The sequence below is a fragment of the Solanum pennellii genome, chromosome 2 (assembly GCF_001406875.1).
Source record: "Solanum pennellii chromosome 2, SPENNV200".
Lineage (NCBI taxonomy): Eukaryota > Viridiplantae > Streptophyta > Magnoliopsida > Solanales > Solanaceae > Solanum > Solanum pennellii.
Window position 1 is genome coordinate 39,789,513 of NC_028638.1, and position 15,493 is coordinate 39,805,005.

General features: G+C 26.9%; 1 protein-coding gene across 1 annotated transcript in view; it reads right to left on the reverse strand.

Annotated features, from left to right (window-relative positions):
• LOC107009502 (BEL1-like homeodomain protein 2) overlaps nt 1-8,211 on the reverse strand; it is a 9,700-nt gene extending 1,489 nt beyond the window's left edge. Inside the window, exons 1-4 of the mRNA XM_015208843.2 lie at nt 7,914-8,211; nt 6,558-7,697; nt 4,646-5,040; nt 888-948 (exon numbers count right to left, since the gene is read on the reverse strand). Coding sequence (XP_015064329.1) covers nt 888-948; nt 4,646-5,040; nt 6,558-7,604 — 1,503 coding nt within the window. The 5' untranslated portion in view covers nt 7,605-7,697; nt 7,914-8,211. The remainder of the gene's footprint in view (nt 1-887; nt 949-4,645; nt 5,041-6,557; nt 7,698-7,913) is intronic.
• Nucleotides 8,212-15,493: the final 7,282 nt, after the last annotated feature.

Sequence of the window (15,493 nt, forward strand, 5' to 3'; positions counted from 1 at the left end):
CTCCCTTTCACATAAAATAATTCCCACTCCATGTGTTGTTAATTAATATTATAAGACATAATTGTTTTATATTTTTCAAAATAATATATTTTAATTAAATTAATCATAAAAGCTAAAAGTACAGTATTTTCATGAACATTGTGAGATACATATTTGAAAAAAAAATTACTATTATTATTATTATTATTATTATTATTATTATTATTGGAATATAATGTTATAAAATTATAAAAAAAATTTGATAAAAAGATGATTCATTAAGTCTAACTAAAAAAATAGCTAGCAATGTAAAATAGCTAGTCAATACTCCTAAAATAAATGAATTTGAAAGTATAACATAAGTTCTAGATTTAAAATAAAAAATTTAAAAATTAAAATCCTAACAAAATTATACTAAATAAAAGAAAAAAATAGATAATACAAAAAATTGCACGAAATCGCGTGAAGTACAGATTGAGATTAAAAAGAAAATGAAATTTAAAAAATATAAACAAAAATATATTTTTAGAAATATTAGAATAATAAAAATTAAAAAGAATTTAATATAAAAAATAATTAAAGCAAAAAAAAAAGATTAAATGTAAAAATAAACGACTTGTAATTACACCATATAATCACCGGCAGTTCATAGCATCCCCCTCCCTCCCTATCAATTTTACTGAATTACCTAATGATCAAGTAATTACATGACCAACTACATATGCCTAAATTGCATAATTAAACTTAATTACATTAAATTCAATTACAAAGATTCCAAATAAATTCTAAAAATAATCGATCAAATCGTATCATTTACTCCCCGAGTTATAACTATTATTTTTTCATGCAACTTATAAATATTTTGAGTAAAAAACAGATAAATTTTATAGAAGGTAAGTGGGGCAAACCTGGTTTTTGGAGAGACCGGTCTGTCGTGCCAAAAGATGCTTATCTGCATCACTTGGATACCTGAGACAAATTTTTTAAATTAGAAAAAATAAACACAAAAATCATACTCCGTTTTAAAAAAAAAATGAATTATATTAATTTTAATTTTTCATGTATTATTTTAAAATTTTGCATCATGAAATTAAATCATTCTTTCTTAATAGAATGAGTAATATCAGAGTCCCTTAAACTATATAAAAAGCTTGAAATTCTTTCGTTATCCGTTGATGAAAATTGACGTGGGGTTGTTACTCGTTTGGTAGAGTGTATTAGAGAGTATAATATTTGCATTAGCTTGATATATTATTAGTACTTCGTTTGATACACTTTTCTACCGTATGCATAACTAATGTTCGTACTAGTAACACACTCTATTGTGTATTGAAGAGTATATTAGTAATACCATCTATTTCTATGATTAGTAATGCAATGAGTTCTAATATATGCATTAACATTACTAAAGACTCAATTACCCTCAAAATCTTTTTTTACATCCTTTTCTCTATATTCATAGAAGATATTTTTATAAATAAATATTTTTTTTAAAAAAAATTATGTAATGTATAATATTTTTAGTACACTAAACCAAATATTATATATAAAAATATCTCATTATAACTAATACAAACATTATTAATACACTATATTTTACATTATTTTTATACACTTTACCCGATGATTTCAGAACTTTATTGTGTGTATTATGTAAACATGCGTATTGGCGTGAGGATCGAAAAAGGAAATACCAAATTGATGAGCTGCTGGCCAAAGCAGAAAGTAAAGAGAGAAGACAACTCCACCTCTCCTTTTTTTCTTTTTTTTCTTCTTAACATTCATTCATTACATAGATTGATTCTATTGCTTTTTTATCATCATTGTTAAGTTGTCATGCATATATCACCTTAATGACTATTAATTTAACTGTAATTTAACTGACACCAAAATTATATGAAGTATATTAATTTAATGCACACACAAATGTCATGGCATATGTATTTGATACTACAAGCTTTTTTAAAAAATTATACTCTATTCGTTTTAAAAAATTGTTTTTATTTTTTTTAGTTTATTTCAAAAAAAATGATCTATTTTTTTTGACAACATTTTAACTTTAACATGTTTAAGACCACAAATTAAAGGGCATTTTGATAGATTTGACATAACTTTAATTTAGAATCACAAGATTAAAAAATATTCTTTTTCTTTTCTTAAATTCCGTTTCAAGTAAAACTTGATCATCCTTTTTTAAACGGAGTAGTAATATATTTTTTATATCTAAGTACTCTCTTTGTTTCTATTTACATGTCTTTGTTAAAAATAGATATTTTAAGATATTTGTCATTTTATAAAGTCAATACATAAATAACAATATTCTTCTCATTTCATCTTTGAGTGTTATTGGTTCCGCAAGTATGAATTTAACAACTAAATAATTAGTTCATGTTCAATAATCAAAACAAACTAATTCACGTTCATTTTTTGAAAACTTAACTTTAAAAAAATATAAAATCAACAATGGTAAAAAAGATACATGGTTTCTTAAGGGGTGTAGTCCTAAAACAATAACTCAATAGACATGTAGGAGGTAGGAGTTTAACTTTAAAATATTTATTTACTCTAACAAAATCATTCATAATCACATAAATATTTATGACTTATTTGTATCACATAAATTTCAAATTTTCTTTTTTTAAATTTCGTATTAAATCACATAAAATGGGACGACAGAGTAGTGCTTTTCAAATGCATGCCTAAATAAGTCAGAAAGATGGTAGTATTACTATACCAAAATTGATCTTTGGCGGTAATTAATTAGCAATTGCCGCTAAATATATACTTTTAGTGGCAATTAACACTCTTTGCATATGTCCCTAAAGGCTTTAGCGACATTGAATCTAATGACACTTAACTAATGTCGATAAATGCTTTAGCACTCTTTATTTATGTGTCTGTTTATTGCCGTTAAAAGTTTTTTTTTTTTTTTAGCATATATTGGATTTCATGCAGAGGTAAAAGTGGTGCACAAAAAGTAGTAAGAGGTAATTTTGCATTTTGTTGAAAGGACTGAATTGCAAGCAGTGCCTTTAACATTGACTGCAAAGAGATGGGAAAAGAAAATGTAGCAGTTACTCATCAATATTTATTGGAAATGTGTTTTAGATTAGACTAATATAAAAGTTGATTGCTTAAAAAATCATTTTGCCATGATCATGCATGGGGTATCTAACACTTTCCTCATTAACTTTTGGTTGTGTGGTAAATATCAAAGATCTACATTTTATAAAGGTACTTGGACTTAAGACAAGTGTATGTAAGCTAGAGTTTATACAAACAAAAGCAACTCAACTTCAAGTAACTTTGTTATATTCTATTCTTTTTAATCTTATTCATATCTTTTACATTTCAAAGTAATTTAACTTTACCTTTTTTTTTCATTATGTTACTTAACTTATATGTAGTTTTTTTCCTAGGGTTTTAACATTTTGATCAAGTGAATAAAATTATATTTTATTCACCTGACAAAAGGGAATTGCTCGAATGATAAATATATTTCACTTTCAATTCTAAAATTGTGATTTCGAGTCACCAAAAGTAGATCCTATCCCAGGAAGGGGTAAACTGTTATTTTCTTTAATTTCAATTTATATGTCACAAAATTAGAGAGTTAATTAAAAAAATTAACACTAAATTCGGATATAAGATCTTTAAATTTATATAAAAAGAATATATAATTTTATAAATGTAAATATTATCATACTCCATCCGTCTCAATTTATCTGACACCTTTCCACTTTCATAATTCAAATAACTATTTTTCTTACAATAATTTTTTCATATACATATTTTTAAAAACTTGAATTATCAATAATTATAACTTTATGCTAGTATATTTTATATAATTTTTAAATATATAAATATTTTACTTTTTAAAAAACACATAACTTAATTAAAGACTGCCCGCCCGCCTGAATTCAAAGTCAAAACTAATTTGTTCGACTCTCAACATCAAAACGATGTCACATAAGTAGAGACATAGTGAGTAAAAAATAGAGTTCGAAGCCTATAGGGTATAAAATGTTAATAAAAATTTTAAAGCGGTATATAAATTTTTATTTTAACCAATACGGTAAAATCGATTACGTAATAGCGATTTCTTCCGCCGGAAAAAACAAAATCGCTGCCATAGCAGCAATTTGCGAAACTTCATATTTTTTTTAAAAAAAAGAATTCAAAGAAATCGTTGTCAAAGCAGTGATTTCCAAATTAACTTTTTTTTAAAATTATTGTTACTTTGAAATTATTATTTATATTATTTATATGTCATTTTCTTAAAAAAAATTCAAAGTTAAACAACAATAAAAAAAATTAATTTGGAAATCAATCCTTTGGCAGCGATTTCTTTGAATTTTTTTTTTAAAAAAAATGAAATTTCGCATTTTTGTTTTTTTCGGCGGAAGAAATCGCTATTACGTGAGCGATTTTTCTGTTTTGATAAAAATAAAAATTCATATACCATTTTAGAATTTTTATTAACATTTTATACTCCGAATTCATAAAAAATACTAATAACTCACCATAATTAACAACTCGAAATATCTTATTAAGAAACCCTATGACAGGAAAACTTTGTTTGACTTTCAAAACGTTCACATAAACTGAGACGAAGAGAGTACGTGTATATATAAAAACTGGATAGAGAAAGATGAGAAAGACGTACGGATGTAGAAAATGTTCGAAAAGCCAAGCTCTTAAAATATTGACAGATCGTTCAGGCAATCCTCTTTGTGGTCTCCAAGCTTCTTGTTCCATCCTAATTCCCATTTGTTGAAAAGCTCTTTGTTGTCTCAAATTTTGTTCAAGCAACTTAAGCCTTGGTGTTTCTCCTTTAGTCAGTCCTGAACTAGTAGTATTGCTTCCATCTTTTTCACCTAATGCCTCACATGTCTTCTTCAATTGCGCCGCCACCCCATCTTTTAAACACTTGAAATGCCTAGACATGGCTCTATGTGCTAGTGACGTGTAAGGAACTGCAGCTCCAAATCCCATGACTAAATCAAATGAGTTTACAACCATCTGCATTTGTTCACAATAATGGTTGTATCTTTTGTCTACCTGCTTGATAAACACGCGAAGAAATCAAATAAATATTTAATTTTCTAGCAATATCAAATTGAGACAAGAGTATTTCTTTTTTTTTTCTAATATAAAACATGGTCTCTTAGTTTCAATTTGTCTGTCTTATTAGTATGTTTAAAAACGAATGCATCTTTTCTAATTTGGCAATTAATTGTTGATTTTAACTTTTACAATATGACATGTTTAATATCACAAGATTAAAGTATATTTCTGATATATTATACTTATTCGTAGTTAATATAAGACTACAAGATTCAAAAGTGTTTGAAACTAAAATTTTAGCTTTATACCTTCCACTCAAGCAAACAAGAATATCTTCGTGGTAAATCAGATATTGATTGAAATAGTAACAAAAGAAAGGAAGAAAAAGATACATAAATTTTATATTCTAATAAAAAGGTAGCAAGAAAGCTGATGGATAGTATGTGTGAACAAATAGTACATTGAAAAATGATTGTTGTTGTGAAGAAAGAATATCTTGTGTGTTTTGTTGCATGCGCCTTTGTTTACCATTTTTTCAATACAGCAATAATAACACTATAATGTTTTATAAAAAAAGATTTACAAACATCACTTATTTTGTCTATTTTGAAAAATATGATGGTCAAATAAATAAAAGTGTACATGTAAAGGTAGTTTGATTGGGATGTCTACTAAATTTGAATTCGTGTTGAAAAGTCTTATATTGGGGGTAAATTATTTTCTAACAAAGGCAACTCTTTATTTAGGAAAATTCAAACTCGATATATTTGGTTTAGAATAAAAAAGTATTTTCAACTTTATCACAATCCTTGTTGGTGAATAGGATGTACTAGAAAAGAATAACAATGAATTTGATGTATAAGAATAGAAATAATACACCATATATTATGATACATAGTTAGAGAACACTACCAAACAAGAAATCAAACACCATCAAGAAATATCAATGTTATTTTCTCTAATACCTCCTACCAAACGCTGCTTAAAGATAATATCTACTTGTGGAGAGCTAACATATTTTAGCAGAAGAAAGATATAGCTTGATGGTAGAGTGAGAGCTAATTTTATCACCAAAACAAAATCTTATGTTATGCTAAACACCCAAAATCAATAACAAATCAAACTCAGTCTATGGATATTACATAACCTATTTCTTTTTAGCCGGCTTTATATATATATATTCTCCTCTATAAAAGATTCCTCCAACTCCTACAATTTTCTATTCCTTCACTTTCTTGTGGTTTTAATTTATAATCAACATATATAGTACTACTAAAAATAAACAACAATGATTGGTTATTGACCCCCGGATCGCGAATGTACCTCTTTGACTTCATATGAACTTAGTAATTTTAACTCAATGTATATTGTAAGAAATTCACTAGACAAACATAAATACAAATTTTGACCCCATAGTAAATCAAGTTGTGGTAGAATTTCAAATTCAAACTCATAATTTTCAAATTCTGAATAAATAGAGAGAGGGGAAGAGAGAGAGAGATTGTACATGCCTCATCAATCATGGATAAAAGTTTGACCTTCCTTCTTTGATGATCAAGTCTATCTGCAGTTGACAAATTAGGAGGGATAATATCCTTTGAAGAAGATGAATTATTGTTATTACTTCCACTAGGGTTAATAGTGGGTGATGTAACATTCCTAGAAACTTTGTTGATTTTCTTGAACAATTGACCCTTCCCAACACAACAAAACTCTTCTAACAACTCTTGTGTAGCTTTGACATATTTTGAATTCCTCAACACATTGACTAGTCCTAGTGATGACCCAAAACCAATATTATGATGATTTTGACTTTCTTGATTGAAAAACAACATTTCTCCTCCACTACTCATCCTCAAATCCTCCACTTTGGATGCTTCCAAATGTTGTAAAGTAGATGATAAGGACAATGAAAGACCTTGCCCTTGATCAAGCACATTTACTCCTCCAATTGGATTTGAAGAAGTACTTGCTCCTCCACACATGAATTGACTAAAATGCCCTCCGACCGGGCTAGAAAACCCTTGATGAAGAGTTGAAGGAGTAGATAATTGTGATGGTGAATTTGGTTGTGGATTCATAAGAAAAAGTTGCATGGACTCCGTGGTACTTATACTTGGTACTTGATTGTGCTGATGCTGATAATAAGCAATCACACTATCACGGTTACTCAACACCTTTGCATTCATATCATCTTTTGTGTTATCTCCAAATGGTACCTGCAAACTTCCACCAACTACAGTCTCTTGTCTGTTACCAAACCACGGTTGATGATGTGGTTGTTGATTCGAATGTGACAATTGATCCTGCAACAACTCAGTTGCAGTCACAGCAGCCGTGGACGTTGTCTGAAAATTGAACATTTCAGACAACATCCCGGCTGTCTCATAAACTTGGATTCCACTTGATTCTCCTCCTGGTGGCTCGAACCCTTGTTCTACTCTTAATTTTTCCTGTTGGATCTGTTGGCCAATATGTTGTTGCTGGTGGTGGTGTTGGTCTTGAGGCCTCTCGAATTCATTCGAGGCAAGACCTTGGTGATGATACTCTTGAGACATTGGAGTATTCTAACAAATGGTTCAAAAATTGAAACGTGTAACCATCTCATCTGTTCATCCACCTCCTTCTTTTGTCGCAATTGGCTTCTGAGTCTACCGTAGATCGAACATAAAATAGTAAAATAAATAAATAAACATAGAACAAAGAGATCATGGATACAACTATAATTAGGAACAAGGAAAGTATTTAAAAAAAAAAAGAAGAAGAAGAAAAAGAGAGAATAATCAAAGTAAAGACTTTTTGTTTTTTTCAAATTCTTTAAATTTTCTTTTCTTAAAAAAAAAAAAACGAAGTTGAATTTTATTTACCTCATAGAATTGCAGGTCGGAAAAGGTTGCAAAGCCTCTCATCAGCTATCCTTTTCACTTCAACAAATGAAATTTTTTTTTTGTTCTCTTTCTCTTTGTTTGTGTGTGTATATGTTTTTTTTTTAAAAACTTTTTTTTCTCTATCTCTGTCTTTGTTGCTCTTTGTATTTTGCAGTGATTGTTGTCTCTGCAATTGCCTTATGGAAAGAGAGAGTCTAATAAGTAACAACAATAAAGTTTACTTTTGTAATGCAGATGGACTTGCCTCTCATAATGTGAATTTTAACATGTATCCATATGTGTGCGTTTGGACATAAAAATTATGAAATTAAAAAAGAATAGGGTGTTGTTATTAAATACCTCGGGGTCCATTATTTAGGATAGTGGGGACATCGATAATGATGTCAGACATTGCATTGTTATAGTATGGATGAAATGGAGGCTTGTCTATGGAGTCTTGTGTGATAAGAAGGTACCACCTAAATTTAAAGGTAAATTCTACAAAATAGTGGTTAGGTTGTTTTTGTTGTATGAAGTGGAGTATCGGTCTATCAAGAATTCACATGTTCAGAAGATGCATGTTGTTGAGAGGAGGATGTGTGGAAATACTAGGAGTGGCAAGATTAGGACTATTGGGGTTATTCGGGAGCGGGAGTGGTGGCCTTTGTACCGGACAAGATGAGGGAGCGAGACTAAGATGGTTTGGGCATCATATGCATTTACAGAAGAGGTGCGTCGACACCCCAGTGAGGAGGTGTGTGAGAGGTTGGATGTAGGGGGTACGCAGAGAGGTTGCATATTAGGTGAAGGCTAGTAAGGGTAGAGTGTAGTCTTGACTTGTGAATGTTTAGTGCCTTTCATAAGACTAGTTGTACCCTTGTAATTCTTGTTATTTAATGTTTTTCAATTATCACATTATTTTGTTATTATTATTACTCTATTGTAGACTTTACACAGCTTTTCTTATTAACTGCTATGTTTACGCTAATATTTTCTTCTTCTTTTACTTCGGTTAGATACACTTGAATCAAGGGTCTTTCGGAAACAGTTTTTTTACCTTCACAAGGTAATGATAAGGTTTGCGTACACTATAATATACCCTCCTCAGATTCCACTCATTTGGATTTCACTGGGTGTAGTGTTGTTGTTGGAGAATTATGTTGGGAAATAAATATGAATCGAAATTATTCGTTATTAACATTTTGTTGAATAATTTAAAGGTAAACGCCTCTTTTTCTCTTGAAGTTGTCGAAATTACTCATAATAAGATATTAGTGAAAATTATGAAAATGACATTTTTGGAGTTTTTGAATTTCTATAAAATTGTAAATAATTACAAGTCCAAATAATTTAGCTCTTTAGAGATAGTGATGACTTGTAGAAAATGAATCATAGTATAATTAAGTACGAATTATGCCTAGCAAAGAAGGGGAAACAGGAGAAATTTTAGAATTATTACAAGAAAAAATTAGGGAGAAAAAGTTGTTATTCTTCTTGCTCACAATTCAATAATTTTTTTAATTTTTTTTAATGCAAATTTACCACTAGACAGTATTTAGCGATTTTTTATTAAATATAAAAAAAATTGATAAAAATAAGTACAAATAAAATAGGCTAGGGCTTGCTTACTAATTTTTCTATTTTTAATATTTCATTCGAGGGTATTTAATTAAATATTATATCTAATAATAGAGTATGTCAATAGTGACTAATTATGCAACGGATATATAGTAAAAAAAAAATTATTGAGTATAGAATAATGTGAAATGAATAGGTGACAGAGCAGAAAATGACCAAGCTACAAATAATTTGTACATCATCAAATTTTGCACACTTATCTAGATTATGATTGTTGAAGAGATAGTTGGTAATTAAATAAGATTATGTTGAAAAGATATCTCACCATCATTTTAATAATTAATCAGACGTTAATCTCTCATTATCAGAACTTTGCTTATCCCCTCCTTAATCAAAAGGCTATAATAGTCAATTTCCATAGGCTCTTAATAAATAACAACAAATATTGAAGAGAAAAAAAGCTCACAGATCTTTAATTTGATAGGTTATAGTTGCTATCTAATTCATTATAGGCCAAAAGATATGATTATTAGAAGTTGATTCTTGCGAAAAACTTAGTCGATGAAAAGATTTTGAACTCGATTTAGTACACTAAAGGTCTGTGATGATCCTAAACCACTTTCAATACCTTCCTACTCAAAAAAATAAACCTTAACACATAAGAACAAGTGAGACATCACCCCATTATACACCTATGACAAAAGATTTGGATTCAAAAAATAAAATCACGATGTGTTATAGATATATAAATAAGAATATGAATTACACAATTTTTTTTGGTGTGAATGGGTGTTAGTTATGTAGGCCTTCAATTTTTGCATCGTCATATATATCGACTTAGCTTTATGAAATAAAATATTCCTAATAAAGACTACCATAAATTCCTAACTCAACACACTTCTATAATAGAGTAGTATTTATAATTAAGTAGATTCTATTATTTTCTTTTACAAATCAAAATATTATCATTTGATTAGATCATATTTAGTAGGGAAAAGACTTAAATATGCCATTAAATTTTCATAAAAAGTTCGTTTATGCCATGATGTCATCAGTTAAAAGTTTGGCTCATTTATGTCATTATCGTTAATAAAAAAGTTGATTCATGCCATTATTTTTTAACAATGATTTTGCAAAATCATTTTTGACACTTGGCCAATTATAATTCGATCAGGTCATCAATTTTTTTAATTAATTTAATAATACTGGTCATACTGGTAACTTTCTGGCTTTTTTTAATTATTAGTAATAAAAAAATCTTAAATATTTTATTCTCTCTATTTTGTTTTTTTTCTTTCCTTTTTACTATAGTCAAAAGGAAACTGGAAATGAGTCAAAAATGGAAAGGAAAAATAGGATCGGAGTGTATAGATGATCCTGTTAGTTTAGATATTTCAGATATTAAATTAACTTATTGTAGTAATTTTTAAATCAAAATCAAACTAATGGGTTTTTAAAAAAAAAATTCATTCTCGGATTGGTTTGGATTTTTAAAATAGCAAACTAAATTATCTGTGTCGAAATTTTAAATTTCTAAATCAAATCAAACTAATAAACTTTTGATTTTTTTCTTCATATTTTTGAATTTCTCCGGTAAAGTATTCATACAAACATATAATTAACTTGTGCTTCAAATATTTTTTTAATCCAATCAAAATACAACTATCGAAGTTGTTTCTTAAGAAAATAATACAAAATATGAGATGATGATGACCCTAAAATATTTAATAAAAATAAATTCAGATAAAATAATATTGCAAATTGATAAGTCATAATAAAATTATCATAATCTAAAAGTACTAAATCATTCTAAAACAATTCTAATAAGTATTAATTACTTGATTAAACATTAAAAAAAATTGAAAATTAGATTATGTATTTTAAATGTCTAAACTATAAACCAATGTAAATTAAAGAACAAATATTCAACACTATTGTCATTTCTAGTGTTGAATTAATTTATTTTGGAAGCACAGTACTGGTTTGATTTTGAATTGAGCTTTATTAGAGTTACTAATACCTATAGATTACAATCTTTATTGGAACATTCAAGATTTTAAGTCTCAAAAAACTTGAAAAGTATGATAAAAGATAAAAATTATGAAAACTTATAAGTAATATTCAAAAATTGCATCAAAGTAAATGCTTTTATGTATAAAATAATTTTTAAAAAATTATATATACAATGTCGAATTGATTTGATCTCGATTTGACTTTTTTTGTTAAAACAAAACTAACCCAAGTAAAGTCAACTTTGTTTTTTTCAAATATTAAACCAAGTTAAATGAAATGACTAATCAAATTCTTTTTTCAATTAACTTAATTTATGATTTTATTTAATTTTTTATTCGATTTTGTACTAATCCTTAATGAATAGAAAAAAGGACGTGCAGGAGAAGTGAAAATTTTTTCACTAAAGATCTTTTTAAAAAAAAGCTAAAAAATTTAAATGACAAGCTAATGTTTTTTAAGATTTTGCAAATATTCTATCAGTTTAATATTTCGTTATATAGATAAATCAGATTCGAGTTTAATGTTGTTCCAATATAATTTCTTTAAGGGTTTGTTTAATTTGAAAATAAGTTATATTAAATCAATTATCTTAAATCATTTCTTAATGACCATTGACCATTTAACTTGTATTTATTTAAAAAAAAAAACCTTCATTTTTATTAAGGATTAAGGAAAAAGGAATTTAGGAATCGCATAAATATTATTTTATTTAATCACGAAATTACTGATTTGATATTATTATTTCACCCTCTAACATAGATAATTTATCCTGACACTAATTATGATATAACTTATCCTTAAATTAGTAATCAAACAAAGAAAAATAATGTTGTATTAACTTTTTATCTCAAGATGAACATTTATTGAGTAAATAAACACTTTTGATAAATTCCATGCAATTTCAAATAAAAATTAATTACGATTTTAATATAAATATCAAACTGACGCCGAGATAGGGTAACTTTCAATTACCCTTTGGTGACAGTCTTTATTTGATCAGATGTTTTTTTGCATGCTCCGAGGTATTCTGTGTGATTGTTACTTATGCATCCACCACATTTACTTTTCAATGAATCTAACACCACACATGTTAATTTTGGTCAGTAAAAAATTGTACAAAGGTCTGCTTTTTTTTTTTTTCACTTTTCAAGTTTACCAAATTCATTTTTTAAATTATTGTTCTAATTCAATACTGTTTTCATTATTTTATAGTTACATTTAATAATCAAATTCAAGTTTTCAAATTGTAATTAATAAAATTGATACTTTCTTAAAAACATGTCAAAAACAACATGAATCAAGTAATTTAAACACAAAAGGATTACTAGTTGCCGTTGGCACCACGTATTATATACTCCTCCAAGCTATAGTGATGTACCATGTCAAAAGATTGATGATATATTTGAGTCTTTTTCTTTTTCTTTAATTAATGACATAAATATATTTTTTCTGAAAGATTGGTGACATATTTAAATCTTTTTTTAAAAAAAAATAAAAGTAAAATAAAAAATATTATTGATATTTTTTTAGGGAAAAAGAGAAAAATATACCACTTAACTATAGTAAATGATACACAAATATCCTCATTCATACTTTTGGGACATTGATGTACCCGACGTCCGAAAAACAGAGCATAGATAGTGCTTGTATTAACGGATATACACGTGTCATAATCTTATCTACCGACCCGATGGATAAGATTGCACTATGTATACTCCCTATTTAGTTTCCGTTAGAATGTAAGGTATACTATCTGCATATCATTTACGATAGTACGGAGATATATTTATCCTTCGTCAGTGATAAATACGAAAGGATCATCCAATTGCATAGAGTACCTTACAATGATGTCATGTATTTATGTGTTTTAACGCGTGGTATCAACTGAGCCAGATTTAGTATACTGTTTTTGTTTTTACATTAACTATAAATATGAATATATGATCGACACCTATGTTCATGAAAACTTATAATTTTAGAAAGTTGAATGAGTCAAATGTAATAACTACTGCATGAATTTAGTAAAAATAAAAAAACTGTAGCTACATATTTATAAAGGGTGTTTGTTAGAGGTATTGCAATTTGGTCACACTAAAAACTCAAAGAAAAAAGGGAAACATCAAAATGAAAGATAAACTTTCTAACTGCTAAGCAAATTGATGCTCGATAGGCTAACAATCTCTTTCGATAGGACCACTTCACCTTTCAAAAATTTTTTATTTTATGTGTGCAAAATAAATTATATACATTGTTCGTATCATGTGAAAGAATTTTTAATTTATATTATTATGAGTTTAATAATATTTAAATAATATAATTTGAAATATATTTAAATTTTAATTAAACAATTTCAAATTTTAGGCAGAATCTGTTATTTCTATATTATTTAATGTGTATTTTAAAAATATATAAGTATCACTTGAACATTACAAATATTGCATTATAATAAATGACAACTCATTTAATTAAGTATTTATATATCTATAAAATATACTATTAAATAGTATAGAATAATAAATCCTTTATGAAATTGTTTCAACAATTTTCTATTAAAGTTACAATATATTTTAGACCTTTTTCCTAATGACATGTAGAACTCTTTCTAAAATAAGAATTTAATAACCTGAAAGTGTATCTTAAACTCATAAGTTAAAATAATAGTTTATTCTCTGGGGCACCACAAAAAGTGTTGTGGGCTGAATAGTTGAGATATTTTAATTAGAAACATTACTTGGATCGATATTTTTTATTAACTTTTATTCATAGCTATATTTTGTTAAACCTTTAATATAAATTAAAAGTGAATTATGTATGTAATATATATGTATTATAATTATTTAAAAAATATATTATAATAAGAAATCGATACATTATATTATAAGTATATTAAAATATTTGATAAATATATTACTCAGTAATAAACTTATATTATATTTGAATAATAAATTATTTTTTGTAATATGTATTAAAATTGTATTATAAATATATTAAAAGTAATCAAGTGAAAAAAATTATATCATTGCTGTAAATGATAAATATTTTTAATTATAGTATATTTATGTAAGTTTTTCATTTTATTTCGTCAAAGATATTAAATTGAATATTAATTGAATTCTTTTTTGATACAATATATTAAATTTATCGAGGTGGACTTAAATTAATTGAATTAATATATTTGAATATCGAATGAAAGGTTAAATTAAAAATAGAAATTTGCCCGTCCTGTGAAATCGGCTTCACAAATACTCATCTTTCTTACGTGGCTTCTTTAAAAAAACATATAAATTTAATTTTGTTACGGGGAGATTTTAATGATAATGGATGTGAATTATTGAAAGCTAAAATGACGTTTATATATACTTTCTCTGTTTTAGTTTATGTGATAAATTTAATTTATCGAAAGTCAAATAATTTAAATTTGATCGAGAATGTATTATGGAATCTTCAAGTTGCAATGATTGACGATACAAAATATTAAAAAATATAAAAAAAGATTTACAGTAAAAATAGACTTATTTAAATTTCAAAATTCAAAATTATTTACATCGATATTGTTACCTTTTTTTTTTGCGTTGCTATGTTTTCCTCCATTAAAAACATGAGGTTTAGGTTTGGTGTCCATGCTACATCACTAACATAAATTTAAAACAATAACATAGTACAAGTAGTAGTATATATATATATAAAAGCAAATCATTATTACTATTAATAATTACTACTAAGATAGTACAAAATTATTTACTTTGTGGGCGCATATAGATCAAATTCATTTACATAGCGGTGAAATGTATCGAAAAAAATGGCAAAGAAAGAGTGTTTGGCCCCGCATAATACGGACACTTCTTAAATATCACATTTTAAAAAGAATCTTTTTTAAAAATACATCTCAAAATGAACATTACGCTCACAAACAAGTAAATTATCTACTTAACGATAGGAATAGACACTTCAATCGTTTAATAGAAGGATTTCTTTTAATATATATGGTG